Source organism: Nelusetta ayraudi, unplaced genomic scaffold, assembly GCF_046127955.1.
Source record: "Nelusetta ayraudi isolate G7.1 ecotype Tasmania unplaced genomic scaffold, CSIRO-AGI_Nayr_v1 ptg000006l, whole genome shotgun sequence".
NCBI classification, from domain to species: Eukaryota; Metazoa; Chordata; class Actinopteri; order Tetraodontiformes; family Monacanthidae; genus Nelusetta; species Nelusetta ayraudi.
In genome coordinates, this window is record NW_027466056.1 from 1547805 (window position 1) to 1575798 (window position 27994).

The window sequence follows — 27994 nt, forward strand, 5'->3', positions numbered from 1 at the left end:
GCCATTCAATCAGAAGTATGTGTCCAAACTTTTCACCGGCGGTGTACATTTGTAAATCACACAATAACTCGACAGAGTATTAGAATTTCAAGAACCACACACACACACACACACACACACACACACACACACACACACACACACACACACACACACACACAGTTCTCCCACAACATCCATTTTGTGCTCTCTTTCGTACAATCTCTCATCCACGTTCCGCTTCGGTCGCAACAACACATGAATTTCGATTTCGCTGTCGTCGTGTTTGGACTTCACCAGACGAACTTATATTTAAGACCGCCCGTTTATTTTTTTCAAAGCGCGCCGCGTTAAACATAGACAGACCGACCGACGCGCAATTAGACACAGCAACCAACATGCGCCGCACGCCGGCGTTATCTGTCTGCAGTGCAATGCACTGCACTGCACTGCAGAACACTGCGTGCGTGTGCGTGTGTGTCGTGTGTGTGTGTGTGTGTGTGTGTGTGTGAGTGAGTGAGGGTGCGTCAGAGGAAAAAGGAAGTTGCGGGATGGAGTTAAAAGCCTTCGACGCGGTGCACGAGCTGCTGCAGAACACCCACCACGGAAGAAAGGCAGAACAAGAGGCGCTCGAGCTCAAGTTTGACAATGAGAAAATGAAAGGGAGGCAGCAAGGGAGGTGAACGCAGAGAGCAGAGGAAGGAGACACGGAACCCGCCCGTTGCCATTCAAGGTGAGAAATCCACCCAATAAAACTTTGTATAGATTTGAACATGAGAGATTCAGGTGTTGTTGTTGTTGTTGTTTTTGAAAAAAATATATGTTTTCATATTTCATTCCCCCCCCCCCCCCCCCTCGCAAAGTTTATTTGAAAAACAACAACAACAACAACAACAACAAGAAGAAGACAACAGTGCGTCTGTGGTCTCGTTGGTTTGTAATAATCTGATCTGAGGCCATTTGAATGACACTCCAGCCTCTGTTGCTGTGATGAGGTTCAGTCTTTGAGGGAGCGAGATTCAGAGCGACTGTGTGTTTGGGCAGAAGTGAAGCTTATTAATATCCCAATGTGTTCACTCTGTGTTTGACTCTTCCTTGTGACCAGTGACCATCGCTGCTAAACACTGCAGCACCCGTTTCTTCGTTTCTTGCACCCTTTGTTTCAGAAAAACAAAGATGGAGTTGTGGCGGCAGTGTGCAGTGTGGCTGATAGAATGCAGAGTTCTTCCTGATAACCATCGGGTGACATGGGAGGGCGCTCAGGTGACTGGCTCACATGCTCACCATTAGCCATGGCATGGCACGGCACGGCACGGCACGGCTCACCTGCTCTAATGTTGTGTTGGTTTTTTTTTTTGAAACCAGGTGTGCGACCTGGCTCAGGCCCTGAGAGACGGCGTCCTGCTCTGTCAGCTACTCAACAACCTACTGCCGCAGGCGGTCAACCTTAGAGAGATCAACCTGCGGCCACAGATGTCCCAGGTAACTCATGCTACACACACACACACACACACACACACACACACACACAAACACAGACACACACACACAAACGTTTAAACAAAACAAAACAAAAAAATCTTTCCTGCTCAATTTCCATAGGGTCAGGTGCCAGGGCTCCGAGGCAGCCTGATAAGTAAATAATGTGATTTGTATCGTTGGAATGAGGGGAGCCGGTGTACAGATTGTATTACGTGATCAAAAATAAGATATCCACAACTTGAAGGGGAAAAAAATAGCAATTTTTGAGGAAGAAATTTGCTTACGATCTGGAAACTACGCTTTTTTTTTTTTTCTCTCTCTCTCTTTTTTTGCGTAAGCTTGGGAAATTTGTTTCAGTACCTCAAATGGCCAGATTTTGTGAAGGAAACTCCTTTGGAATTTTCGATTAATGTTTCAAACAAGGTCAGTCAGTTAAAATGGTTTGCCAGCATGATTGGATTGTGCGCAGCGGCGAGAGCAGTGAGCATAGACAAACATATATGGTGGGGGGGGGGGGGGGGGGGGGGGGGGGGGGGGGGGGATTGTCGGAAGGGAATATAAGAAGAAAAAAAAAAGTCTGCTACTCTGTGTTTCAGCAATGTCTTAAAGACAGGCAGTAAAGGGGAAAATAGTCACTGCAGCTTCTGTCCATCATTTTACATCCCTGCTCCTCGTTCGGGCTCCATAGAGCCTGGATATCACTTGTTTGTTTTTGATGCAAACTGGCCGTTTGTGAGTAGCGCTGATGGGAAAAGCAGATCCACTGCATTGATGTGTTGCGTAAGTCACTGCATTTCTCTCATTTAAATTTCCTGCAAGTGTCTCAAACCAAAAAAAGAAAAAGAAGAAGAAGCAGACGACAAGCAGTCTGCTCTAAAACCAGAGTCTGGCGGGGGGGGGGGGGGCATCAGCGAGCTCTGAGATCAAGGTTGACAGTTTGACAGATCAGTGGCGTTCGACGAGACGGAGACAGTGTGTCGCTTGACTGACCGGCCCGTACCCGGCTGGAGGGAAATCACACCAGGTGTCAGGTGTTCACAGCGACGCCGTTCACCGCCGTCGCTCAGCTTTGATGCATTTGGGTGAATTTGCTGTGACACGGTGAAACTCTGGGAAATCCTCTGAGGTCAAGAGCGCTGAAGAAACATCCGGTGATTAACAGAATGTGGGATTCCACACCGACGAGTCCAGTCACACACACACACACACACACACACACATGCTTCTTCACAGTTGATTACACAATAGCAGGACCGTCTCTCTGCTTTTTGCAGCAGTGGTTGGGGTTACTGTGAGACAGTGTGGATCTCCCTCAGCTGCGCGCAGCACTGCTGGAGCCCAGTGTTTCCCCTTTTCTCAAATTAAACTTCCACATTTCCCACTGCTCTTATATACACAGCAAGAACGAGAGAGCGAGAGAGAAACAGAGAAATAGCTCGAGGCGCTGGTTCAGGAAGTTGAGTAAGCAGCGCGTCTGACCAGCAATATTCAGCGCACTCTGCTTGCTGTGGTTTTCGCTACGGAGAAACTGTAGCGTTTGGCTCCTCTGCTGCTGCTGCTGCTGCTGTTCGTCGCTCCAGCACATTCTGGCAGCGTGTGCAACACTCTTTCGTCTTTCGGCAGACGTGTTCAAGTGTCTAAACATGACGGAAATGGCGAGGCTGCGGCCCTGAAGGTTCACTCGTGTCTTCTCCTCTGTTTTCAGTTTCTGTGCCTGAAAAATATCCGCACCTTTCTCGGCGCTTGTCACTGCAAGTTTCACCTGAGGAAGAGCGACCTGTTTGAGGCCTTCGACCTGTTTGACGTCCGGGACTTTGGAAAGGTAAAAAGGCCGTCGGTCGCAGCCGAGCCGAGCCCGGCCCGGCCCCTCTGGGACGAGCTCGGCTCTGAGAAAGCAGTCGACAGAAGCAGACGATGCGTTTATTTAGTGATGATCATGGTGGAAGACTGGTGCACTCTGACACCTCGCTGCAGCTTGCACACACCCACATACCCCTCACAGGAAGTAGTTGTTTTTCATAAAACTACTGAGCCAAGAAGTGAGCTGAGAAGTTCACAATTTTCCTCATTTTGACGACGCGGTGCAAATGAAGCTCTGCAACCATCGGGACTGATTTGAAGTGAACACAGGAGAAGGAAGGGGTTTTTTTTCAGTCGGGGACGACTGCAGCCCAGTTCACCAAACACGCTCTCACAGTTGCTGCTTTGCTCACAAGGTCGCACGCCATCTCTTTGAGGCTGCGGCGCCATCCGGCCGTTCTCCAAATTCTTACTTTTCCAAAGGATGGTCGACTATTTTGAATATTCAAGCTTTTAATTCTAAAGTTCATGAGAGCTTTAGGGGAAAGAATATGAAAAAAACCAAACCATACCATAACAGATGCAACTTTACATACTGCAATACACACGCTACCAGTCAAAGGTTTGGACAATAATCTTTTCAACTTTCTACACTGCACATAGATGCTAAGGACATCAAATATATGAGCAAGATATTTGTCATTATGCAGCAAAGAAATCACATTCAATCACTCTAAATATGATTTTTATGAAAGGTGGCCGTTTTGAAGAATTTCAATTTGAAACGTGTTTGAGTTATTGTACGCTTTCATTGTTTCCTCCATAATTCCATGTGTGTTCATACGTAGTTTCGACGCCCTCAGTGAGAAAGTGCAATGTCAATAGTCATGAGAATGAAAGAAAAGACATTCGATTCATAGGGTGAGTCCAAACTGTTGACTGGCAGTGTACATTTCGTGATGAAATATAAACATCTATGTCACAACTTCTTTTTTTAAGGTTTGTTTTTCTAGTTTCAGGAGTGTGTGATTTGTACAAACCAAAAGTCTTCCTGTCGTCACGTGAACTGAAATGTGTAAAAAAAACACAAATGTGTTAAATAAAAAAATTCCATCTTTTCAATGTCAGTTAGTTTCCCTCTGATTGTACAGAGTGCTTTGAGACACCTTTGGATGCCATTTAGTGCTGTACAAATACAAGTTGGCTGATTGATTGATTGATTGATTGAATATTGGCATTGAGAAATGGTCAATCATCATGATCAGACTGAGATTTTTTTTAAAAACAGACACATCAGGCCTACATTTTACCAGTTGATGAGCGATGATGGCACAAACACAATGTGTCATTGCGAAGGAATGCGGTGAGAGAATAAGTTAATAAGACACCGGGACCGTTACTGTTTCCATTCTTTCAATTCCTTCATCCAACCTCATCAAACAAGGCCCGTCCCCTCTATTTGCACAGTGAAGTCACGGACAGAGGGCCGCTGGCAAACACAGACACATATGGCAGCAGTGTCAGAAAGGAAAAGTTTGATTTTGAGCGCCGAGTGCTTTGATGGCTCGGCGTGACGCTGCTCAGTCTCGGTGAAGAAGTGCAGTCAGACTGCAAGCGGCTCCGCACAGCTTCCCACTGTCAGTGCTGAGAGTGTGAAACGGCTCTTTCTCTTCCGTTCCGTCTTTCTGTACGCAATGCTGCAGCTTCACATCTCCTCTTGTGTGTGTGTGTGTGTGTGTGTGTGTGTGTTGCAGGTCATTGACACATTGTCGATCCTCTCTCATTCCGCCGTCGCCACGCAGAGAGGATTTCGGTGAGTCGCGCTTCCTGTTTGACACAACCACCAACAATAAATTCTACCTTTTAAGAGCTGCCTTTGCTGCTGATCCTCTAAAATCACCAACAAAAAAACAAAAAACATCTTGCGTCATCAAAGTCAGTCATGGGCGACTGTCTGCTTAACAATGCCTCCACTTTCCTGGGTCAAAGATGCGCCAAAATGAAACGATTTGAATAGAATTTTCCCTTTAAATTCTTCATTTTAATTCTTAACTTTAAAAGCGTTTCAATCTAAATGACCTTTGATGACTGCATGTTTAAAATAGAACTTGTTCTATGATGTTTTCTTCATACATCTACACAGTCACAGCAGTCAAAAGTTTGGACACACCTGTTTCTTCTTCGTCTTGACTACTTTCTACACAGTAGATGCACACTGGAGACATCAAATATATGAGCAAGATATGTGGATTCATGTGGCAAGAGAAAAAACAAATAAATAGATGAATCTAATTAATCCACATCATCTAAAATATAAAACTTGTTTGAGTTATTTCACACTTTTTTGTTTCGTACATATTCCATATGTGTTCATTCATAGTTTTGGTGCCTTGAGTGACAATCAACCATGTCAATAGTCTTGAAAATGAAAGAAACACCATTCAATCAGTAATATGTGTCCAAACCTTTGACTGGTAGTATGGTAGTTAATACTTAGTCATTTTTCATTCTTACCATGATTACATTAAAAAATACACACGCACGTATTCCTGTGTATATATGTGTATATGTGTGTATATGAGCATGTATATGCTCTTTATTTTTCTGTTTATAACTACAGATTTTTTTTTTATTATTATTTCTTTAATGAATATAATTCTCAATCTTTTGCACTGTACAGGTCTTTTTGCTGCTGTAATTATGCAAATTTCCCCACCGTGGGATAAATAAAGGTCTTCTCCTTCTTCTTCTTCTCCTTCTTCTTCTCCTTCTCCTCCTTCCTTCTTCTTCATCTTCTTCTCCTTCTTCTTCTTCTTCTTCTTCATCTTCTCCTTCTCCTCCTCCTTCTCCTCCTTCCTTCTTCTTCTTCTTCTTCTTCTTCTCCTTCTCCTTCTCCTTCTCCTTCTTCTTCTTCTCCTCCTTCTTCCTCTTCTTCCTACAGGCCGTTTCCTCTGGAGGGATGCGCTGCGGACGACGAAATCTACAGTGGCCTGTCCGACCAAATAGAGTGAGTCGCTTTCCATTCCTTTTAAACGACACACCTGTGAAAATGTTCAACACAACATTGTGTGTGTGTGTGTGTGTGTGTGTGTGTCTGGTGCCTCAGTGACACGGTGGACGAGGACGACGACCTGTACGACTTTGTGGAGGACGAGGAGAACAAAGGGGACGAGATCTACGAGGACCTGATGCGGACGGACGAACAGCCTGAAGTAGTCGGTGTCGGCGTGTGAAGCGTCCAACGTGTCGTGCAAGCGCAGCTTCCCACTGGAGCTCACTGGGCTCTGACCGCTTCCTCTGGTGCGTCTTTACACAGCAGCAGAAGACTGGCGTGGACAAGCGAGAGTGCTGCCTGCAGGAGATCCGACAGACGGAGGAGAAATACACGGATACGCTCGAGTCGATTTTACAGGTACGGGTTCTCGGAAAGATTCTCTCCGCGTCGAGCCACAAGTTTGACGATTTTGACGTTTTTTTGTCGATTTGACGCTGAAACGGTTTTCAAACGCACCGTCGTGTCTCTGCGCAGCACTTCATGAAGCCTCTTAGAAAGTTCCTACAGCCCGAAGATATGGAGAATATCTTCATCAACATAGAGGTAATAAAGAGCGTGTAGTGTGCATGTTTGTGTATTGAGTACATGTATAAATTAAACGTGTAGATAATTGGATTTTTTGCTTGGTTTCTTCCGAGGATCTGGCGCTCACACACCGGGACTTGTTGGAGGAGGTTCGAACTTCAATTTTAAGCTTTCGAGCCAAAAATCTCCACCAGGTGTTTTTTAGTTACAAAGAGAGGTCAGTAACAAACACACACACACACACACACACACACACCCACCCCTCACGATTTAATAATATACTGGCAATGGCAGCGTAGTACTCGCGAACACTCCGACGTTCAGTCAGAATGCGCTGTAATCCGTGGTCTCTTGCTCTCAGACTGCTGCTGTACGGACGGTACTGCAGTCAGGTAGAGACAGCAACCAAACACCTGGATAAGCTCTCCAACATCAGGGAGGACATCAGGATGAAGCTGGAGGTCAGGCTGGCACACATGCTCACTAGAGTAGAGAGATGTGCAATACCTAAACACACCACCAGTCAAAGGTTTGGACACGTACTTCTGATTTGATGGTTTTTCTTTCGTTTCCGCGACTATTTTACGTCACATATTGAGGTATTTAACTTTTTTTTTTTCTTTCGCCACATTAATCCACACATCTTCATATATTTGATGTCTCCACTGTGTCACTACAGTGTAGAAAGTAGTCAAGATAAAGAAGGAACAGGTGTGTCCAAACGTTTGACTGCTAGTGTGTGTTATGTTGTATGTATTTTATATGAAGGGTGGCTGTTCCAGACCATCTGAAATATAAAACTTGTTTCTTGTTGAGTTATTTCACACTTTTGTGTGTTTATTCATAGCTTTGTTGCCTTCAGTGAGAATCTACAATGAAAATGAAAGAAAAACCATTCAATCAGAAGTATGAGTCCAAACTGCATAGTTCAAATAGCTCCAACTCAAGCAACAACAACTTTAAGAAACAAGAATTGAATTACTTTGACCAGAATTTGTATCTTTCAAACACTAAAGTACCAAGCAAGTTCTTTCAATGTAAGAAGTAAATATTTGTGTCGTGATGCAGGGAGTAAAAGTAAAATGTTGTCAGAAAAGAAACGCTTGAGTAAAGCACAGACTCAAGCAAGTACATAAATGTACTTCAGCACAGTAACAAAGTATTAGTACTGAGTTACTGAGTTACTCCCCACCTCTGGCTAACGCTCGCTCCGTGCTGCTACCAGTTGCTCTACTTCAAGGCAACCGTGAGCGTTTCGCTCACAACCTTTGGGTTCCTGTCAGAAAATCCTGCTTGAATCCCTCAAAGGTTGTGACCGTGGGATTGTTTCTGGTTCTTAAACACACGGGTTTTAAAACTGCAAGTTGACATTTTGGGTCGCTTCTCACCACACGGCGGTGAATCAGTCTGGTTTGAGCTCAGTTTCTCACAACAGCCTCTAAAACCAGTTCATGGTCTGCTGCTGATCTTCACTTCCTCCACCTGCGTGCGTGCGTGCGTGCGTGCGTGTGTGCGTGTGTGCGTGTGTGTGTGTGTGTGCGCGTGTGTGTGTGTGTGTGTGTGTGTGTCTCAGGAGTGTTCAAACAGAGCCAACAGCGGTCGCTTCACCCTCAGAGACTTGCTCATGGTTCCCATGCAGAGGGTTCTCAAGTATCACCTGCTGTTACAGGTGTGTTCACACGTGTTTGGCTTTTCTTTTTCTTTTTTTTCCTACTGTTCAAAAACAATTGGGGTTGCTGACTCATTTTCTACACCGAACGCCATTCTAACCAGTCGAATGACATACCGATCACTCAGTCAAGATGTGCTGCAGTGTGGGAGTGTTGGTGTTTAATGAAAACCATTTCAAATGTCTCATTCAAAGTGGTACCTTGATGACAGAGATCCTTCTGTGGTTTCACCTGCCAAAGTGTAAATCCTACACTTGCTGCTCGCTGTTGTTTAGTGGGGTGTAAGGTAACACTGTGCTCTTACAAGACCCAAAGTAGTGCTACAGTATTTTCTGCCGAATAAAGTTTTTGGGAGCATTTTAATGTTGAACGCAAACCATTTCCAACGTCTCGTTGAAAGTGATGTGTTGAACTCACTCACAGTCGACTGTTTTAAAGAGCCTGTAATACAAACCGTGCTGCTTTCATGGCTCTTTTATGGTGTGTTACACACAACCAAGTGTGATTATAATACAAAGCCTTGTTTGTTTGTTTGTTTTTTTTGAAATGTTTGCATTTTTCTGTAGCAGTTTCAAAGCATTCAACTTGTATAACGATGGCTGCATATTGCACACTGTCAATCAGACGTTCAAGGCAACGAGTGTCAAAGCCATCCCGTAATATGTTGAGCACGTCCTGACTGATTCTCCTGCACTAGTGATCTTCTCAGAGCATTATCTCATGACGCTGGTTAGAATGGAGTTCAATGCAGAAATGAGTCAGCGAGTGCAAAACGCTTGTACGGAAGTGACACGCAGACCTGATGCCACATTCTTCTCCACTAAACTTGTGCGGTTGTGACACCAGGAGCTGATGAAGCACACCACCGACCCCGCAGACAAGGAGAACCTTCGCACAGCACTTGATGCTATGAGAGTGAGTGGGCACGAGGTGCGTTTTGCCTCATCACTTCGTAGCGCTGCTTCTCACAGAAACATTTCTGGCCTCGCCTGTGTGTGTGTGTGTGTGTGTGTGTTTGCAGGACTTGGCTCAGAGTGTGAACGAAGTGAAACGAGACAATGAGATCATCAGACAGATCACCACATTCCAGTTGTCCATCGAAAACATGGTGAGGTCCAGACTTGCGTGGCTTTCCTTTGGTTTTTGCCCTCCGTGCTCCTCACCACCTCCGTCCGCCCTCCGTCCACGCAGACTCAGTCTCTGGCACTCTTCGGCCGGCCCAAGATCGACGGAGAGCTGAAGATCTGCAGCCAGGAGAAGAGGTCCAAACAGGATAGGTGAGGGAGCTGCACGACTCCGCTCCGCTCCAAGCAATTTGTACAAAAAAGGCCGGACTTCGTGTTCAATCATTTCATTTTTGTTTTGAAATAAAATCTTCTGGCTGTTGTCCTGCTCGTCCTCAGGTACGCCTTCCTCTTCGACAAGGCCATGTTTGTCTGCAAGAAAAAGAGTGGCGAGACCTTCGAGCTGAAGGAAATCATTGAACTACAGAACTACCAGATACGAGATGAAACCTCGGGAGAGAAGGAGAATAAGAAGGTCTTTCAACAGCGTCTCTGGTCCTTCACTTCACCAGCATTAATCTACTGAAGCTGACTGTGTGTGTGTGTGTGTGTGTGTGTGTGTGTGTGTGTGTGTGTGTGTGTGTGTGTGTGTGTGTGTGTGTGTGTGTGTGAGCAGTGGTCTCACGTGTTCCTGCTGTTGGACTGCTACGGACGATGTGGATATGACCTTTTCTTTAAGACCAAAGAGCTGAAGAAGAAATGGATGGAGCAGTTTGAGATGGCTCTGTGAGTTATCTCACACACACACACACACGAAATCAAGCAAAGATGGGAGTGAAATGGGATCAGTAACGTTGTAATGTTTTGTCTTTTTGATGTCAACGCAGTGTGTGGTTATTGGCAGGCAGGCACCCAACTGTTAAATTTGAATTTCTAATTCTGTTAGAATCTGCAGTTGTAACTGTCCTCACAGTTTACTTTCTAATCAGAGTCATTGGTTGGTTGCAGTTCCAGTCTTTAGCAGATGCATGTCAGAGGTGTGTGTGTGTGTGTGTGTGTGTGTGTGTGTGTGTGTGTGTGTGTGTGTGTGTGAGCGAGAGTGCTGAGACACGCAAAGGAACTGTCTGAGTGACGCCTCTGCACCATGTGTCAGAAGGGGATGTTACAATATGCTCATTGCCACCAAGTGGTCAGGGGTGTGAATTGCAATCTTTCAAAATGACTGACGGCCTTCAGATTTTTCTGTCACTGATTTAAAACAAACAAACAAAAAAAAAACATCAATGATGGAAAATATGCCATTAACGTATATGTATATACATATTGGCTTCCTGACATTTACAGTATGTGTGCAGCATACCGTAGCGCCATCTGCTGGGAAAAATCACACATTACACAGTGTTATAATTTGATCAAACTTTAAAAGGGGTGTCTCTCTGTATCGAAGCACTCGCACAAATTAAATATTTATACACTTGTGTGTGTAGCACTTGGGATCATTGACTCACATGTAATTGCTTCATCTCTCATTTAAAACACTGTAGAGGCAAAATAATGTATACTTCTGATAGATGAAAGAGAGCCTTCTCTGGCTTCACCTGTGCCTTCTTTGTCTAAAAAAAAAAAAAAAAGAAAAACCTCCTGAAAAGCCGCCTTGTGCTGTCAGCCGGTGCCGGTGAAGACTGTCTGTGAACCACTGTCCATCTCATTGCTGATGTTGCAGGTCCAACATGTGTCCGGAGAACTCCACAGCCAACAACCATGACTTCCAGATGCACTGCTTCGAGGAAACCACCTCCTGCAAGGCCTGCTCCATGCTGCTAAGGTTCCTTCAGCTCTCCCTCTCTCTCCGTCTCTCTCTCTCTCTCTCTGCTCTCACTCTCCTCTCACCCTGGACGTCTCCATGCTGTCCTGTGCAGGGGGATATTCTTCCAGGGTTACCGCTGTACACGCTGCAAAATGGCTGCGCACAAGGAGTGTCTGGGCAGAGTCCCCGCATGCGGACGACACTCAGGTCTCGCTCTCGCTCTCGTGTGTTTGTTTTGTTCACTTTCGCTCAAGTCCAGTTCAGGAACTGTGTTGACTGACTGTGCATCGCTTCTCTCCTCTCACTTGCAGATTATGTCAGCAATAAGAAGGTAAAACAATGTTTGTGTGTTGTGTATTTTACATGATGTTCAAATTCACGTTTTTGGTTTTCACATCTACGCTAAGCAGGCAAAAGTTTGGACACTCGTGTTTCTTCTTTATCTGGACTACTTCCTACACTGTAGATCCACACTGAAGACATCAAAGATATATGAGCAAGATATTTGGATTAATGTGGCCAAAGAATTTTTTTTTTTTTAAATACCTCAATGTGTGATGTAAAATAGTCATGAAAACGAAAGAAAAACCAGAAGTACGTGGCCAAACCTTTGACCGGTGGTGTATTTAGGTATTGCACATCTCTCTCCTCCAGTGAGCATGCGTGCCAGCCTGACCTCCAGCTGCAAAATAAAAGAAATGTTAAATACCTCAATATGTTATGTTCTATATATTTTATATGAAAGGTGGCTGTTCCACATCATCTAAAATATAAAACTTTTTTTGAGTTATTTCCCACTTTTTTTGTTGAATACATATTCCATATGTGTTCATTAATCAGCTTTGAAGCTATGAATGAACACATTCATTAGCTTCAATGACAATCTGCAATGTAAATAGTCATGAAAATGAAAAGAAAAACCATTCAATCAGGAGGATGCGTCCAAACATTTGACTGGTGGTCTACATCTCTTTGTAGTCGCCGGTCTCTGTCAGTGGCCCAGTGATATTAGTCTGAAATAACGCTGATAATGTTTCTGGTACACACTGTACTGAAATGCACTGTAAAAAAAAAAAAAAAAAAAACGCTCAAAATCACATGCAAACTTTGACAAGTTTGCATGTGCTCCGTCTTCCTCACACATTGCAAATGCACACAAATAAGGTGAATTACAGTTCTAAATGGTCTCAATTGTTTGTGGGGGGGGGGGGGGGTCAGTGTGAGTTCTTGCATGTCTCTTGTTAGTGGCCCAGTGTTGTTATATATTAGTGTGAAATATCGCCGCTAATGTTTTTCTCCTCCTCTCTGATCCAAACACAGAGAGCTTCTGGACATTCCACCTTCGGTAAGAGACTCAGCCACTGAATGTGTGCAAATTTAAAGCGCTTCCATCACGTGTAAGATCTGCGTGTGACCTTATTCCCCCTGCTGCTTCAGGATACCCGAAGATGGAAGTGAGCCAGGAATATTATGGTCTGCCGCCACCACCCGTGGGCTTTGGCCAACCGCTGCACCTCTCCATAGGTGACATCATCGAACTGACGAAAGCTGACGCTGACCTGGCGTGGTGGGAGGTAGGACTCTCTCTCTCTCTCTCTCTCTCTCTCTCACACACACACACACACACACACACACACACACACACACACACACACACACACACACACACACACACACACACACACACACACACAGAGTGAAGCAAGACCGATGCCCTCTGAGTTCAGTGGCAACAGCGATGCCTGCAAAACCTGCTTCACGCATGAGAGCAACACTAAATCACTTATTATTGATCCCATCACACTGCTCTGATCATTTTTCATGTCGCTGGTCCTACCATGTCACGCAACATGTTCACGTCTGTGTGTAACTCAGGGAAGGAATCTGACCGTGGGACAAATGGGATGGTTTCCTTATCAGAAGGTTCAGCCCTATGTTGCTGTGAGTATCTTACTGAAGGCTTGATTCAATTTGAAAGTGGCTTAGTTTTACTAAAAGTAACGTCTAATTGGAGTTTGTTTGCAACCTTTCTGCCCAGAAGCCTACGTCCGACCTGTCTTGCTATCACTGGTGAGTACCGAGGAGAAATAGGTGAAATTCCTTCTCCAAACCTTCACACAGCTTTGCGACATCCCGGACTGAAATGCACTGCAGGAAAGACTCTTCAAAAAGAGTTTTTCTTTGGCGAGTGTGCATGTACTCTGTCTTCCTCACGCATTCCAAATACACGCAAGTTAGACAAAATACAGTTGTAAATGGTCTAAGCTGCCCGTCGGCGTCAGTGTGAGCGGTTGCTTGTCTGTGAGAGGCCCAGTGATGAAATGATTGACTTTAGCAGAATAAACACAATGTTTCTTCTAAGACAACTAGGATAGAATTCAGCAACTGCTGTGACTCTGGAACATTGATATTCAGAACTGCTCCTTACCATTTTTTTTATTATTACATTTTAGTTTTCTGCCGCTCAATGCTTAATGCATTTTATAAACCCTGGCATGTGTTTTCTTAACAGGCACTCTATAGATAAAATACATGAGTTTCATAGTAAGTATTTTTCAGAGTAGCAGCTGTACTGAGCTGTGTTTAAAAGCAGTTTTAGCAATTTATATATATATATTCTTTTTTTATCTCTACTGCTGCTGTCGCTAATAAGCAGGATTGGTGTTGGAAGCCATTTGAAAAACAAATGCTGCAATTAAACAAAAGCACAACCTATTACAATACATACAGTTTACCTGACAAGTGTTCTTAAAGTACACGCTCAAGTACAGCGCATCAAACAATTTGAACTTTTCAACAATCCTGTGACAAGGTTTGCAGGGAACATGGACAGAACTGCAGCCAAGAACCTGCTGATGCCTCGCTCTGACGGGACCTTCCTAGTGCGGCAGAAAGATGGAGGAGAGTTTGCCATCAGCATCAAGTAAAGTTTCACACACTCCTCTTCCTCTTTCTCAGTCCCTACATATAACCCCCTCCCCCCCTTTCAGTGCATGTCCTTGTTTCTTCAACTCAGCTTAATGTGGTTGAAATGTGGAAACCGTCTAAATGTGAGTTGGGTTGTCCAGCAACACTGCCAAATAGCTGCTAAGGTGTGTCAATTACAATATTTATATGGCTGTTGTACTGTTATTGAAGCATCATTTCAATAACTAAAGCGGAACCTGGCGAAAGTGAAAAGTTTCCGCTGAATCGGTGAAAAAACACCGACTGGAAATGAAACTGTTTGGGAATTTCCTTCCGCTTTACTGGATTGTACCGACTACTAGTAAGTGCCACAAAAAGGAAGGGGGAAAAAAAATGATACGTTATTTATTATTTTTTTTTATTATTATGTTTTACTTGAGTGGTTCTTTTCCCCTCAAAACTCCTGGTTTTTGGCCCTCAAGGTTCAACATGGACATCAGACACATCAAGATCACGTCTACTGAAGGCCTCTTCCGCATCAATGACAAGAAAGCCTTCAAGGGTTTAATAGTATGTATGATAATGTCCAATCTGGCCATCATCTCACACCACGGCCTCATCATATGAAGCTGAAGGATTTTGTTCTCACACGCCTGACCCCCGACTGTCTGTGTCTTTGCTGCATTAGGAGATGATTCAGTTTTACCAGCAGAACTCCTTAAAGGAGTATTTTAAGGAGGTGGACACTACGCTGCGAACACCTTACAAGCAACCGGAGGACAGCAACACACCTAACAACACGCCAAACACCACACCAAGTACGGCACTTCTCTGGCACTTTACTGAAGCGGACTTATTGCCGTGAAATATCGTCACGCTCGAGGAAATAAATATGTGAAAAATGTTAGCATTTTGCTTTGAGTGAATTTCTTGGAGACTTTCGATTCTCTGGTAAATTACTAATTGTTTTGCTTTGGCTTGAACAAAGACGAGTCATTAGTTGGTGTAGGAGAGGAGGGTGCAGGGGATGGCCAGAGACAGGTAAGGTAGGCAGGTGATTGGTCGTGGTCAGCCAAGGAGGGAACAGTCAAATCAAGAAGGTCTTGTTCGCTTGCACTGGCCCTAACAACACAGGTGATCCAAACAAATAAGTGTTACTTTAACGTAACAAAACTTGGTTTACTTTAACACAACTTAACAAAACATAATCCAACCTGGCTGAGCTTAACTCAACTCGTTACGCGACTTGACCCAGCTTATTGTAACTTTAAATCGTAACTTTACTTCACCTGACTTAGCTGGACTTGACTTCATTTTACGTAACTTTACGTAACGCAACTTAACGTTACTTAGCTTAGCTTAACATATCTTAACATATCTTTACTTGCGATGTGGTCGGAATAAATGTAATTTATGTGTATTAACTTCTGAAAACTCAGCATGTCCTCCTCGTTGCATCGTGGAAAGACAAAGGAAGAATCAAATTCGGCTGATAAAAACGCCATCGATCTGATTTCCATCCGTTTCTCATTTACGTCAATAATGTCCGACAGGAGGCAGCACCAAGAGTTTTGGCGTCGCCAGAGCCAGATATGACTTCTCTGCTCGTGACCGCTCAGAGCTGTCACTGCAGGAAGGGGACACTATCAAGATTCTCTCCAAAAAAGGCCACAGTGGATGGTGGAAGGGGGAAGTTTATGGCCGGGTGAGAGATCCGCTAACAGCCGCAGATAAGAATATTGCCGGTAAAATGATAATAATACACGGCATGTGCCGTGGGGTCCTTCCTAATGTGTCCTTAACTGCTTCTGTTGCCAGGTGGGCTTCTTTCCAGCAAACTACGTGGACGAGGACAGCTCCGAGTACTGCTGATGCGCTTGCCGAGATGTGTACACCCTGTATTTGTACACATACGACATACTGTACTTTGGGTGGGATCGACTGCATTATTGTTCTGAGTGTGTATGAGAGGTGATGAGCTTGTGACTTAAGTGAAGTGCTGTGAATAAAAGTTTTTTTTTTCCCATATGAATTCTGAATGTTCATAAATGATTGTTTAATATGTCTTGGCGACACGACTTGGCTGCAGCTCCGACTTGCATGGAGATTTTACCAAGGTAATGTCTGCAGTCCTTTAATTCCCCTCAACAGTCTATTTTGACTGTAACATGAATTAAGTTTACATTGATTTTCTTTGCAATTTGAATTTGGGAAGCCACCCAATTGAGCTGAAGAGAGTTCCTTTGATTTGCACAATTGTGATCAAAAGAAGTACAGCGATGCCAAGTAGAACTGTACTCTCTCTACTCCATTACATCCAAGTCAAAAAAATAAAAAAATAAAAATACCAATATGCTATACTGCACAATAAGTACTGTATGAACATAAAAAATAATAAATACATGGCACAACAGGTTTTTTTTTTAAAGAAATGTGAACATTTTGAAATTTTGGTGACGGTGAAGTCTGGACCCACTCAGCAGCTGTGATGTCAAAAGCCAGAATCAACAATAACACTGGTGAACGCTGGTCAAAAATAGGAGTTTTACGATACTTACTTTAAAATCCAGTTTTACTTTCAGAATGAAAAGTTGAACAATAGCATCCGCAGGCTAACCTTGAAAAGAGGGAACATAAATAATGAAATAAACATGGCATAATTCAATACCCTTTTTTTCTTTTTTTTATTTGGAGGTAATGCGTCAACCTTGAACATGTTTGCAATAAATACCTTTACTCATGACACATTCATCAGTTTGCAGAAAGAGCGAATAATAAGCATGAGGAGTCCAACAAGAATAAACAGATGCACTCTTTTTTCCCTCCCCTGCACTTTAAGCTATCAAATTATACATTCTTTTTCACAGCAATTAAATTCACCCCATGATCGTCATTTCTAACTGGCTAAATACACAAAACTGAAAACAGTGGTTTAGCTGCCCAACACTAAACCAACAACAAAATTAAAAAAAAAAAAAAAAAATCAAGTAAAGCTCTGTTTTCATTTTACAAAAATCTCATTAACAAAACTTCTACACGTGGTTGTGGGATTGTCTTTTGTTCTCAAATTTACAGATGGTTTATGCAATGAAGTTAATGGATGAAGGCGCGACACCTTGTGTCGCGCCACTGAACCTCTGCAGTGGAAGATACATTTATTCAATATGAAATAAATTCAATCAGTTAAGCAAATGAAAAGTGTCACAATTCATAAAATAACCTTGATAAGTGTTAAACAAGTGGTAGCTACTCTTGTTAATCCATGGATGAGACGAAGAGGTCAGGGCCGACTGTGTTCCATTACAATCGTGACTGATTCCATTCTTTCGTGTTACTTGAAGAGATCTGCTGCCAATGTTTAAAATGATTTTCTTTAAAAGAAAGAAAATCAGAGACTCATTGTTGTGCTGAACTGAGATACACTGACTCAAGCAAACATACATCACTCTGGTGTAAGAGACCAAGGCAGATGTTCATGATATTTACAATGGTAATAATGATTTGACCTAACATGGTGTGTAAAAATAGCTGTTTTGTTTGTTTGTTTTTTCAGCCCAAAATACTAGAAAATAGTGCACTTGTTCACTCATAGCCCGGTCTGATTGGACATTCTACTACTTGGACGTCTGCACAGGCGCCATTGTGATGAAACGCAGGTGCGATGATCCAAACAGGACCTTCCTCTGGTTCAGGTGCAGCTTTTCTAAAGTTACAAAACACTTTTCTTTTTTTTTTCTTTTTTTACAATAAGAGGACACGATGAAGCTTCAGCAGCTCACCTGACTGCTGGCGACAGAATCAGACTGATGCTGTTCATGGGCTGATGGGTTTCACTGCATGACTAAACATTATTAATTATGAATGATTAATTCATTAAACAAGTCCCAGGAATTTCTAATTTCACTTCATTTTTCTATAAATTCTATAAGAACGTTGCAACTTTATCGGGATTTCCAGTTTTCTGTAGCAAGGTTACACAAGATATTAGTCAATAGTAAGTATGCATTTTTCTCCTTTAGTTGTATTTTATCTTTTAGATATGTTGCTGCCATTTTAGTTTATGCACTGCTCATGTTTTTTAATGCACTGTGGGAGCTTCAAGATTGTTCGTTTGATGTTAAGCGCAGTATAAATAAAATTCATGATTGTTACTATTAATATTATTATTATTACGTTAACCTCAGAGGACACTGGTCACTTTAGCCTCCTGAAGGAGAATCAGCCGTGCACCGGCACAAAAGCTGCTCTCCATCCTACTGAATATAATTATTTAAAAAAAAATTAAATTAAACTGAAAAAGAACAAACTGAGGTTATGAAGGGACATATTTCTAAATGAGAGCATCTGCAGGCTGCATAGGTGTGACTAGCTGATCAGTGCACTGGAGGTGAAGTAACACTGAGCCCCATTTGCTGCATCACATCACAAATGAAAGCAACAAAAGCTGAGCAGTTTTTTTTTCCCCCGGTGCGAGCAGAGCGACACCTGCTGTTCCTTCGCGCCGTCATGTTTCCAAAACAACAAGGCCTCCTCGGGCCAATCGGATACGACACTGTATGCAAGTATATTTTAATGACCATTTATTAGTTCAAAGACCTGTGATGGTTGACCTCTTGCACAAACCCTGAAAAACTCCTTTAGAGTTACTGAGCGGATTGAAACGTGGCCAGTTGCTCAGATCAAACGAGCAGAAGTGCAGGGCGTTGCGTTCATGCTCACCACCTTGAATTGCCCCTTTTTTCTAATTGACCAATTTTTTTAAAAACGCATTCAGACAAGTTTTGTTTGCACACGTTAGTATGAGATGTACAGGCGGACGTAGGAAACTTTATGGCATCTGAGTGAGCGACCAGATTCCCATCAAGGGAAAACGTGGCTGCTCCAATATCATCCACTTCCACAGAGCAAAGTCATCTACCAATGCAGATGGTTCCATGAAAACAGGAAGACCTGAAGACCAAGCACCAAGAACAACTGTATTTTTTTTCTTTAAGAAAAAAAAAAAAAAAAGGGGGGGGGGTCCAAAAGTCTTTGGGGCACCAGCGAGAGCGACAGCCTGCAGTGCAGAGTGAGTATTAAAGCAGGAAGCTGACCATCGGCTTTCAGGCCTCTCCTCTTTATCTGCGGTGTCCTTTCTGCTTCTTGTTCCTGGCGGGCGTCCTGATTGGCTGACTGGCGGCTCCGTTATCCAGGGGCGTGGAGGGGAGTGTTGTTGCCGGGGGAGAGGTGGGAGAGAACAGGTCCGGCTCTCCGTCAACGGCGGACTTGAAAGGTCCGGCGTGAGAAAATTTTAAAGGACTGACGGGAAACGGGAAGTAGGAGGACGTAGGAAGAGAAGGAACAGAGTGAGGCAGTGAGTCGCTCGCTCTGACAACCGCACGTCTGGTCAGCGGCAAACTTTTTGGACCTTACGAAGAGCCGAGGCCGAGACTGAAGAAGTGACGTCAGTGATTGTGAGACCACAGGGCCAAATATTATGTTGGTGCTCAGCTGTACAGCTGTGACGGCATCGTTTCAACCACAGACACAAAACATAGCAGGACTGCCTTCCTCCATGTTTGAATTCACAGTGAGTTTGGAGTTTTCAGCTTTCAGAAGGTATGAATCGACTGGAAATGTATTGTGCATAGCAACAGCATTGCAGCCACCACTGCCCTATAGGGGGACTGAGACGCTCTATGCATCTTTTGAAATATATATGCATCTCATTGAAAGTAATAAATCATTTAAAAAAAATCCAGCTAAACCTGGTTTTTGAAGACCATATTGTCCACTATTGAGTCCTTTATAGTGTAGTTTTGTACAAAAGGTCAGCTTGCATTTGAAGTTTCTCCCCTCAGGAGCCCATTAGCCATTTTCCACCAAAGGCAGCGAGTTAAAGGGCTCCCAATATGAAAAACATGACCTTTTTCAGTCCATTAAACATGTATTTTTTACATTAGCGGCATTGCCAACAAACACACCAAGGACGAAAAATGACAACATTGTGCACGTGTTTGTGCACTGCAAATGTCAGTCTTTTTTTATGCAAGAAATGGAGCTGATTATCATATTTACACTTCTGCAGACTCTTTCTTTTTTTTTTTTTTTCTAATAATGTGGTCGAGGTGTCACTGAGAACTAGTAGCAATCCTTAATGCAAGCTGGCGCGTAGCAACAATGTAAGCTAGAACCAAACAGGCAAACAAGAACCAAAGCAGCCTCCACAGGGAGAGAAATGCTGGTTTGATAGGCTCAAACTAGGAGCCTCTCGGCCCAACCAGCCTGTTGGGAGCAGACCACTCATCCATTTAAAAATGGCCATAACAGGGGCTCTTCAAACAAAGACGTTATTTCTGCGTTACCTGTTGGGTGTGCGTGGGCTGCTGTTGTGTCTGCGTACAGTTCGTGTTCGCGGCTCAAATGAAAAACCTTCCTTCAGACTTTCAAGCACAGAAGGTGCGACGTAGGTGAAGCCCTGTAGGGGGAGAGAAATAATTCACTACAGCGATATTGAAGCATGTACGGCCGTGAATGAAACTTTAACCCAGCAGTAGGACTAAAACATTTAGCCTTCGCTGCGGGCCAGTTGTCGTCACTGAAGAACGAAAAGACTCCCTCAGAAAAGGGAAAAGAAAGAACAAAGTCTCACAGCAAAGGCGAGCTCGGCACTGTGGCTGAGTGTGGTGTCATCCGGGCTGTCGACTGGCGTCTGTCGGGTGAATCTGGTGTCAAACTGGCTCACGTCCTCGTCCGACTGCTGCAGTCAGTGGCACAAGAGAAGGTGAGGATGGAGAGTTCAACATGCAGAACACACACAGAACATCGTCTCTCCTTGCTTAGATCTTCCATGCTTTCTTTTCTTACAGACATGTACAGTTGGTTATTCTACCCAGCATGTTTCGGCGTTGGCCACTGCCTTCATCAGTGTCACATGGTGTTGATGTGACTCGTCCTTATCAGCGGGTGTCTCCAACGGTGTGACCAACCCATCAAGTTTGACAGGATGCAGGATGCTGCTCCAGGTGTGGGAGAGCATCCATGCTCCCTGTTGATGGTCCTCGCCAGCTGATGAGGACGAGTCACACCAACACCATGTGACCACGCCGAAACATGTCAGCTAAAGTAACCAACCATACATGTCTGTAATAAAAGAAACCATAGAAGATCTAATGAACTTAATAGAACTGTTTAAGTTCTCAGGGTTTTTGCTGCTGTATTTTGTATTTAGTTTACGGTCAGGTGACCTTGAGTGCCATGAAACCTTGAGTGCCCAACAAATAAAATGTAATATTATTATTATTATTGTTATCATTATTATTATTATTATTATAAAGACTGAACTCGGCATTTATTGCTTAGCTGTTTTAAATCAACTCAGGCAGAGAAAACTTTAGCAGTGCCACTATATAGTTAATGTATAGACATTATTTATGTAATTGATATCAGCATAAAGGACCTGATGAGTTAAGCAACCAAAACTAAGGATAACAAAAACAAAAACAAAACACTGCCATCTTGTGGACACAGTAGTGTAAAACCAGTGTGTGATCCAGTTCAATCCTCCCTGTGAGATCTTGTCACTGTTAGATGCATTTGGGCCTTCATCAATGTGAATGTGAACCTACACACAGCTTTGATCTCATTTGGGCTCTTGTGCCGACACATGGCTCCCCTGCAACATCCAGAGCCTCCAAGTAACCAGGACTAATACAGTGATGACATCATTCAAACACAGAAGGATGTTTGAAAGGATGTCAAAGAATGGACGGATGGTCCTTCAAAACCCAGTTCTTGGAAGGCACTCCCTTGCAAATGTTTTCAAACACACCAACCACATCGGGGTCAAAGGTCACATACCAGGCGCGGCCTGTAGGGCGGCTCCACCCTCTTCTGCAGCAGGTCATCCCAGTTGATGTGCTTGAAGAACGGGTGATTCTACAGAAGGAAAGCAGAGATCCTGTTCCTCAAACTGCGCAAACTGGTTCTCAGTGTCACACTCATTTCAGTTCCTGGGCCACACACAAGCAAACCAGTACTTTACAACAAAACACATTAAAAACTATTTAAGAAAAAACAATATTCCTCAATTTATTATTTACATGTGCATTGCAGCCTACAAATCACGGTGTTCTCTCCATGGCAACTCAGGTATATGGAGCTTAATTTACTATTTTGCTTAAAGGGCCACTGAGTAAAATTTGGCCTGATGATTTTTATATTAGTAAAAACTTAGCATACTACCAATTAATACATTAATAAAAGTGTTTATAAAAGTGTACAATAAGAAGAATTTGTTTGTTTTTTTTAACCCATAGAACAGTTCTTATTTATATATAAGAATACACATATAGCAAAGATCTTGTTCCTAGTTAGCTGCCAACTTGCACCACCATATTTCTAAGGAAACCTGGTGTGGACAATCCCGCTGCCTGACAGCGTGTTTCATATTTAGGTTCCTCAAATAAACCAACGAAGAAGAAGGTGAACATGTTTGTGTGTGTGTAGCTCACTGGCACAGCTCAGGAGAGGGACAGCAAGCCAAAGAGCGCTGCAATCTAAAATGAAACCACTTGATGTCGCTGTTTCTTCTCAAAATCTCCAAATAGTACACACTGAACCTTTAACAATAGAATATTTCTGGCAAGATCTAGAAATGTGTTTAGGTTTCCATACAGTCCAACAGTGTTAGAGATCCCGACTCCACCACACAATGATAAAAACTAAAGAGGAAGTCTTGGAGGTAGAAGGTTAAATGATTTGTCTGCCTTCTCTACGTGAAATATTTATGCGGTTGAAAATACCAAAACGCTGCAGCAGTTCATTAGGCATCGGCTTCCACCGGTTCCAGTGTTTTACCAGTGTCTTAGCTCCACACTGAGAGAGAAAGTGTGTGACGGGACAAAGATACCTGGATGTCAGCACAGTCCGCTTTGCTTGAGCCCAGTCTTTGGGATGGATTCTTCTTCAACAGCTACACCATAAAAAAAACCAAGAGTCAGTCACAACTTCTCCTCGCCACTGTAAATAAGCGCAACATTCCCCACGTTATTGTGTCCCTACCTTTTTGATGAGGTCTCGTGCATCAATGGTCAGGTACGGAGGTAAATTAAGTTTACACTTCAAGATCTTGTCAATGGTCTTTTTCCTGTTTTCAGCCGTGAAAGGAGGCTGGAAGAGGATGACAGGAAGATTTTGGTCAGTCATGAACGAAACAGACGGCCAGTGAGTCAGCCAGGAATCTACACCTCCTTACAGCTTCTGTACGGATTCATGTTTGTTTTTTTTCCTCCGGTGCAGTTTTAACTTACTGATCCCGTCATCATGTCATACATCAGGGCCCCCAGGCTCCACCAGTCCACTGCTCTGTTGTGACCCAACCTGGTCAGGATCTCTGGGGCCCTGGCCATGTAAAGCAAGGGGCAAAATGATGATGACACAAAGTGCAAAATATATAATAGAATAATATAGGTCAGCATTATAATATAGGTCAGTAATTTGGATGTATCAATGTTTTTAGCTTTGTACAGAGCCCCCTGGTGACATGGATGAAAAACAATAATAATGTGTGGCCACGCATTACCATCTCATGGCCACGGAATAATTAACGCATGGCCACATATTCTTTTTTTTCATCGATGTCACCAGGGGGCTCCGTCACTTTGTTGTACATGACAAAACTAAAAGATGTATGAACATGGACAACATGAAGCCAAAAGATGAGTTCTTTCCAGAGTCATGTTGCTGAATTATGTGTATGAAAAAAAAAAGAGAGAGGTATTTTCCCAAAGTAAATAAAGTGAAAGAGACAATGATACAGATTATCTAGACAAAGTGGAGAAGCCGTTGCAATTCTTTGTAAGAGGTGATTCAGGTTTAGATAAGGCCAGGTTTTATTCCTTCAGATATGTCGTTAAAGAGAAAACCTCGGGAGAGCAGCGGAAAACCAGCTCCTGTTTTTGGAGTGAGCTGTGTGCTACACTGGAGCGAGGATGGTGCAATACACACATGTACTCGATGGTGCCACAAAAGGTGTGCGTGACGGAGCCATCGTGGATTGATTCCTTGCAGAGGCCAAAGTCTGTCAGTTTGATGTGTCCTTCAGAAACAGCAAAAAGATCTCTCAGATGACAATATTTGCTTTACACAATCACAAATGCATTTTGATGTTTAAAGGCAAAACTTCACTTATCCCACAAAATTTGAAAGAACAACAGATGAATAATTTTAAACACTGTAGCGGTTTATAATTTCTTAAGTATTTAATTTATTTAATTTATAATATTAAGTTTGAGAGAAAAAACAAATTCTAGTGCACCAATGGACCTCCCTCATTAGGCTCTGTGTGAATAACTGACTTTCCCATTTTCTGCTGTGCAAACATGGCGAAAGACGACTAAATTCCCAATCATGAAACGGTATTACTATCTGGAAACACTGTCGTGACTGTCAGCGGTAAAAAGCAAAGTTCAGCCCTCGCAACCTCTGATTGGCTATCGGCTTACGAGCATGAAAAGGAAGCCACATCAGGGGTCCATGGCAGATGGCCCCTTACTGGCTGTCATACTGGCAGAGTGGCAATAAAGTGGCCCTGAGACACAGCTGATATTATCATGCTACTGTTGTTTAGCCATTACCATGTGAAGTGCAGAGGTATTTCCAGATATCGCATCACAAAAGATAAAAATCAGTTCTTGGCTTGCTCCCCTGTTTATAACAGAGGAAGTCTACACGAGAATACACGAGTCTCTGGCACAGATCTGCTCGGATTGTGTTACCTTGTTGGTTGAGCATGATGTTTTCAGGTTTGAGGTCTCTGTAAATGATACCATTGGAGTGGAGGTGACCTAGGGCCAAGGTGATCTCCCCAAGGTAGAAGCTACACAGAAAACACACTTATGATATGACACTGCAAAGTTATACGATTGTTAAGCTGAAAATGTAGAGAAATAAATTTTATTCAATCATAACTTCATGAGTCCTTACCAAGCAGTGTCCTCCATGAAGATTCCTTCCTTCTCTAGCTGCATGAATAGTTCCCCTCCTGATTACCAAACATAGCAGAATTGATTTAGTCTTTGTCACATCAACTGCTTTTTGACGTCTCATCACACCCCCCCACCTCCTTCTGTCATAGTAGAAATAGAACTGTGTGTTACCACTGAGACACTCCAGTATGAGGTAGAGTTTTCCTCCGGTCTGGAAGGCGTAAAGCAAGTCCACAATGAACGGGTGTCGCACCGTCTCCAGAATCTCTCGCTCTGCTCGTGTATGAGCTGTGTCCTTTGCATTACACACTATTTTTGCCTACAGACATACAAAAAGAAAACAGAACGAAAGAGTGGAAAAAAATGAAACACATTGGATACAAAGCGCCGCTAACAACTGGACAGAAAAAAATAGTTGTTTTTGGGCAAGAAGCGATGTCTTTCGCCACTTCTGCAGCATGTTGAGTGATCATTCAAATATATAATAATGACGCAAGCATGTGCGTGTTGACTGAACGAGCTGGACATGTTTGCCTTCTGTTAGCAGAACTCAGAATAATGCCTCTAGGTGTAATAACAGGAAGGCGTGACAGAGTACCTTTTTCAGGACCTTCATGGCAAATATTTTTCCCGTCTGAGCGCCTTGGACTTTCCTAACCTGGAAAACCTAAGAAAAGATATCAGCTGATGCATATTTAAATGTTTAAAAAATACATACATATGTACGGACATATAAAACAAACGATTGAATTCATGAATTCCTATATTAATGACTGGAAGCACGTGACTGACTTCTAAGCAGAGTGGAGTCATGTTGCAAACGACGATACACACCTTCCCATAGGCTCCTTTTCCTAACACAGTAAGTAGCTCAAAGCAGTCAGGTCCAACCTTCTCGCTGTCTCTGTTGACACTTTCACTGGTCAACTCCACCTCCTCTGTCTGAACACTAGAATAAACATAAAGCAGACAACTGTTGGTATGAAGGCATCATGGGAAACACTGAAATACTTCATGGCATTTACTTCTCTGGTTCAGCTGCTGTGAAATCGCAGTCATCATCCTGTAAATGGTTAAAAAAAAAAAAAAGAGAGAGAGAGTGAAGAAAATCCTACTGCAGCCAAATGTGTTTGTATTCACAAAAACACTTTATCTAACTTTCAAGAGATAGTTCAACATTGGCTACCGTCATAATCAATATAGTCATATGACTGGGTGCATTCCCTTATCACTGCCTGCTGAAGGTCAACGATACAGGTTTCCCTCCCTCAACGCTCACATTAAATACACAACAACTATGTTATTATTTCATAGCGTTGTGAATGTGCAGGTGACAACCTGATCCTCAGACCTAAAAACGACAGTCACTGATAATCAAAGGGAATGTACCAATTCATGACTGTTGAGATTCTGGTAATAAGCCAAATTGCCAAAAATAATAGAAATCTTCTAAATTTTTTGGAAAACTTGCTTTCATACACATTTGTAACATGTTTTAACAAACAAGCATTGCTATAAAAAAAAATCCAGGTTAATTGTGTGTTTTTCACTTATTAATCTTTCAACAACCACCTCATTAGTGACTGCTAAATACACACCTCCGTATCACTGATGTCCTCATTCTCCAAGTCAATGTCAAACACTCCAGCCATCCTAAAACAAAGTATACTACATACCATCAGTCAGTGTTTTTTTTCCCCATATAAATACAGAATATCTCTGATATTGTGATACAGGAACGCAATAGTGGCTCATACACACCTTAAAGAACAAGGCAATTTTTTTTGTCACCACTAGAGAGTGAAGCTGAATGCAGCATGAACTCCAGTCTTGTGTAGAAAGCAACAAACACCCACATCGTGAGCAAGGAAAATGTTGAGTCATTAACAACGCACATAATGATAATAATAATACTAATCATAGTAATACTACTACAACAACAACAACAACAACAACAACAACAATACATTTTACTACAACTACAACAACAATAATAATAATACATTTTATTTATAATGTACTTTACATTTGTGGGCAAATCTCAAAGTGCGCAGTACACTAAAAAAACAAAACGAATCTAGTCTTAACTTGAGCCTTGTAAACAAGTGCGGTAAACAAGGCGTGTATGTAATCTATTGCATATTTGACCCACCCAAAACTAAATGTTAGCATGGCTGGCAGTAGTTCGTAATCTGGGTCAAAACTGCCACAGCCGCACACCCTTTAATTTCGCATTTCAACAGCTGACCGACGAACAAGGCTGGTTTACTCACATGCGTGTCAAGAAACTTGTGTGAAATGTTTGGAAGCAACACCACTGTCACTAGCGTGGCCCATACTGAACTACACGTGGCATCCTCAATTGTGCTTCAACTAAGTCGCCTACGCTGTTTCAAACGCCTCTTCCACGTTTTGTGTTGCCTGACAATATCCAAAAATTAGCTGCCGACAGCAAACACGAGCTACGATATACGATAACGCTGACGGCCAGGAAAGGCTTAGCAGCATGCTACTGTTAGCGCGTCATAGCTAAACGCTAAATGTTCATGTGCCGCCGCAAGCAGGGATACTTACCTTTAAACGCAGTCGATACTTTAGAAGTGGCGCCTTTTTGTGTGTAGCTGTTTTAGGTTGTCATAGGGTAGTTACAAATGAGCTGACAAAAACAGGACGGGCGAAAGCAGCTGACTTTTGGTCGCCTCATAACTGACATGCTGCTGCTTGTTGTCGTCGTCGTCGTCGTCGCCGCTGAGTGGACCTTTAACGTCTGACGTCATCACGTCTCCCCGACTCGACTC

The 27994-nt window shown here is 43.0% G+C and overlaps 2 protein-coding genes across 9 annotated transcripts; one reads left to right on the forward strand and one right to left on the reverse strand.

Moving 5' to 3' along the window:
- The first annotated feature begins 1080 nt into the window (after positions 1-1080).
- Positions 1081-16253, forward strand: vav1 (vav guanine nucleotide exchange factor 1). 4 transcript variants are annotated; one of them, XM_076013805.1, is made up of 28 exons: positions 1081-1242; positions 1345-1461; positions 3167-3283; positions 5016-5074; positions 6203-6268; positions 6368-6476; positions 6578-6673; positions 6791-6859; positions 6955-7058; positions 7203-7302; positions 8415-8510; positions 9358-9426; positions 9533-9619; positions 9703-9788; positions 9915-10050; positions 10192-10301; positions 11239-11340; positions 11435-11548; positions 11644-11653; positions 12643-12667; positions 12760-12896; positions 13198-13263; positions 13364-13392; positions 14135-14245; positions 14712-14799; positions 14918-15047; positions 15783-15934; positions 16048-16253. In XM_076013805.1, the coding sequence occupies exons 1-28, from the start codon at positions 1156-1158 to the stop codon at positions 16099-16101; spliced, it is 2526 nt and encodes an 841-aa protein (XP_075869920.1). In that variant the 5' UTR covers positions 1081-1155; the 3' UTR covers positions 16102-16253. The 4 variants fall into 4 exon arrangements, with proteins under 4 accessions (XP_075869920.1, XP_075869913.1, XP_075869929.1 ...); XM_076013798.1 differs by having other exon boundaries at positions 6581-6673; positions 13361-13392; XM_076013814.1 differs by having other exon boundaries at positions 1082-1242; positions 11435-11529; positions 11634-11653; positions 13361-13392.
- A 405-nt stretch (positions 16254-16658) lies between these two features.
- LOC142880159 (ribosomal protein S6 kinase beta-2-like) lies at positions 16659-27962 on the reverse strand. 5 transcript variants are annotated; one of them, XR_012925392.1, is made up of 18 exons: positions 27771-27962; positions 26795-26849; positions 26222-26259; positions 26031-26145; positions 25795-25863; positions 25368-25515; positions 25195-25252; positions 24987-25087; positions 24217-24307; positions 23520-23610; positions 23272-23379; positions 23120-23182; positions 22069-22146; positions 20861-20968; positions 20574-20686; positions 19323-19527; positions 19148-19203; positions 16659-17932 (listed from the first exon to the last, which is right to left on the reverse strand). XR_012925392.1 is itself a non-coding variant. In XM_076013893.1 (17 exons), the coding sequence occupies exons 2-16, from the start codon at positions 26846-26848 to the stop codon at positions 19347-19349; spliced, it is 1416 nt and encodes a 471-aa protein (XP_075870008.1). In that variant the 5' UTR covers position 26849; positions 27771-27962; the 3' UTR covers positions 16659-17932; positions 19323-19346. The 5 variants fall into 5 exon arrangements, 4 of the variants coding, with proteins under 4 accessions (XP_075870008.1, XP_075869993.1, XP_075869985.1 ...); XM_076013893.1 differs by lacking the exon at positions 19148-19203; XM_076013878.1 differs by lacking the exon at positions 16659-17932 and having other exon boundaries at positions 18994-19203.
- Between the last annotated feature and the right edge of the window lie 32 nt (positions 27963-27994).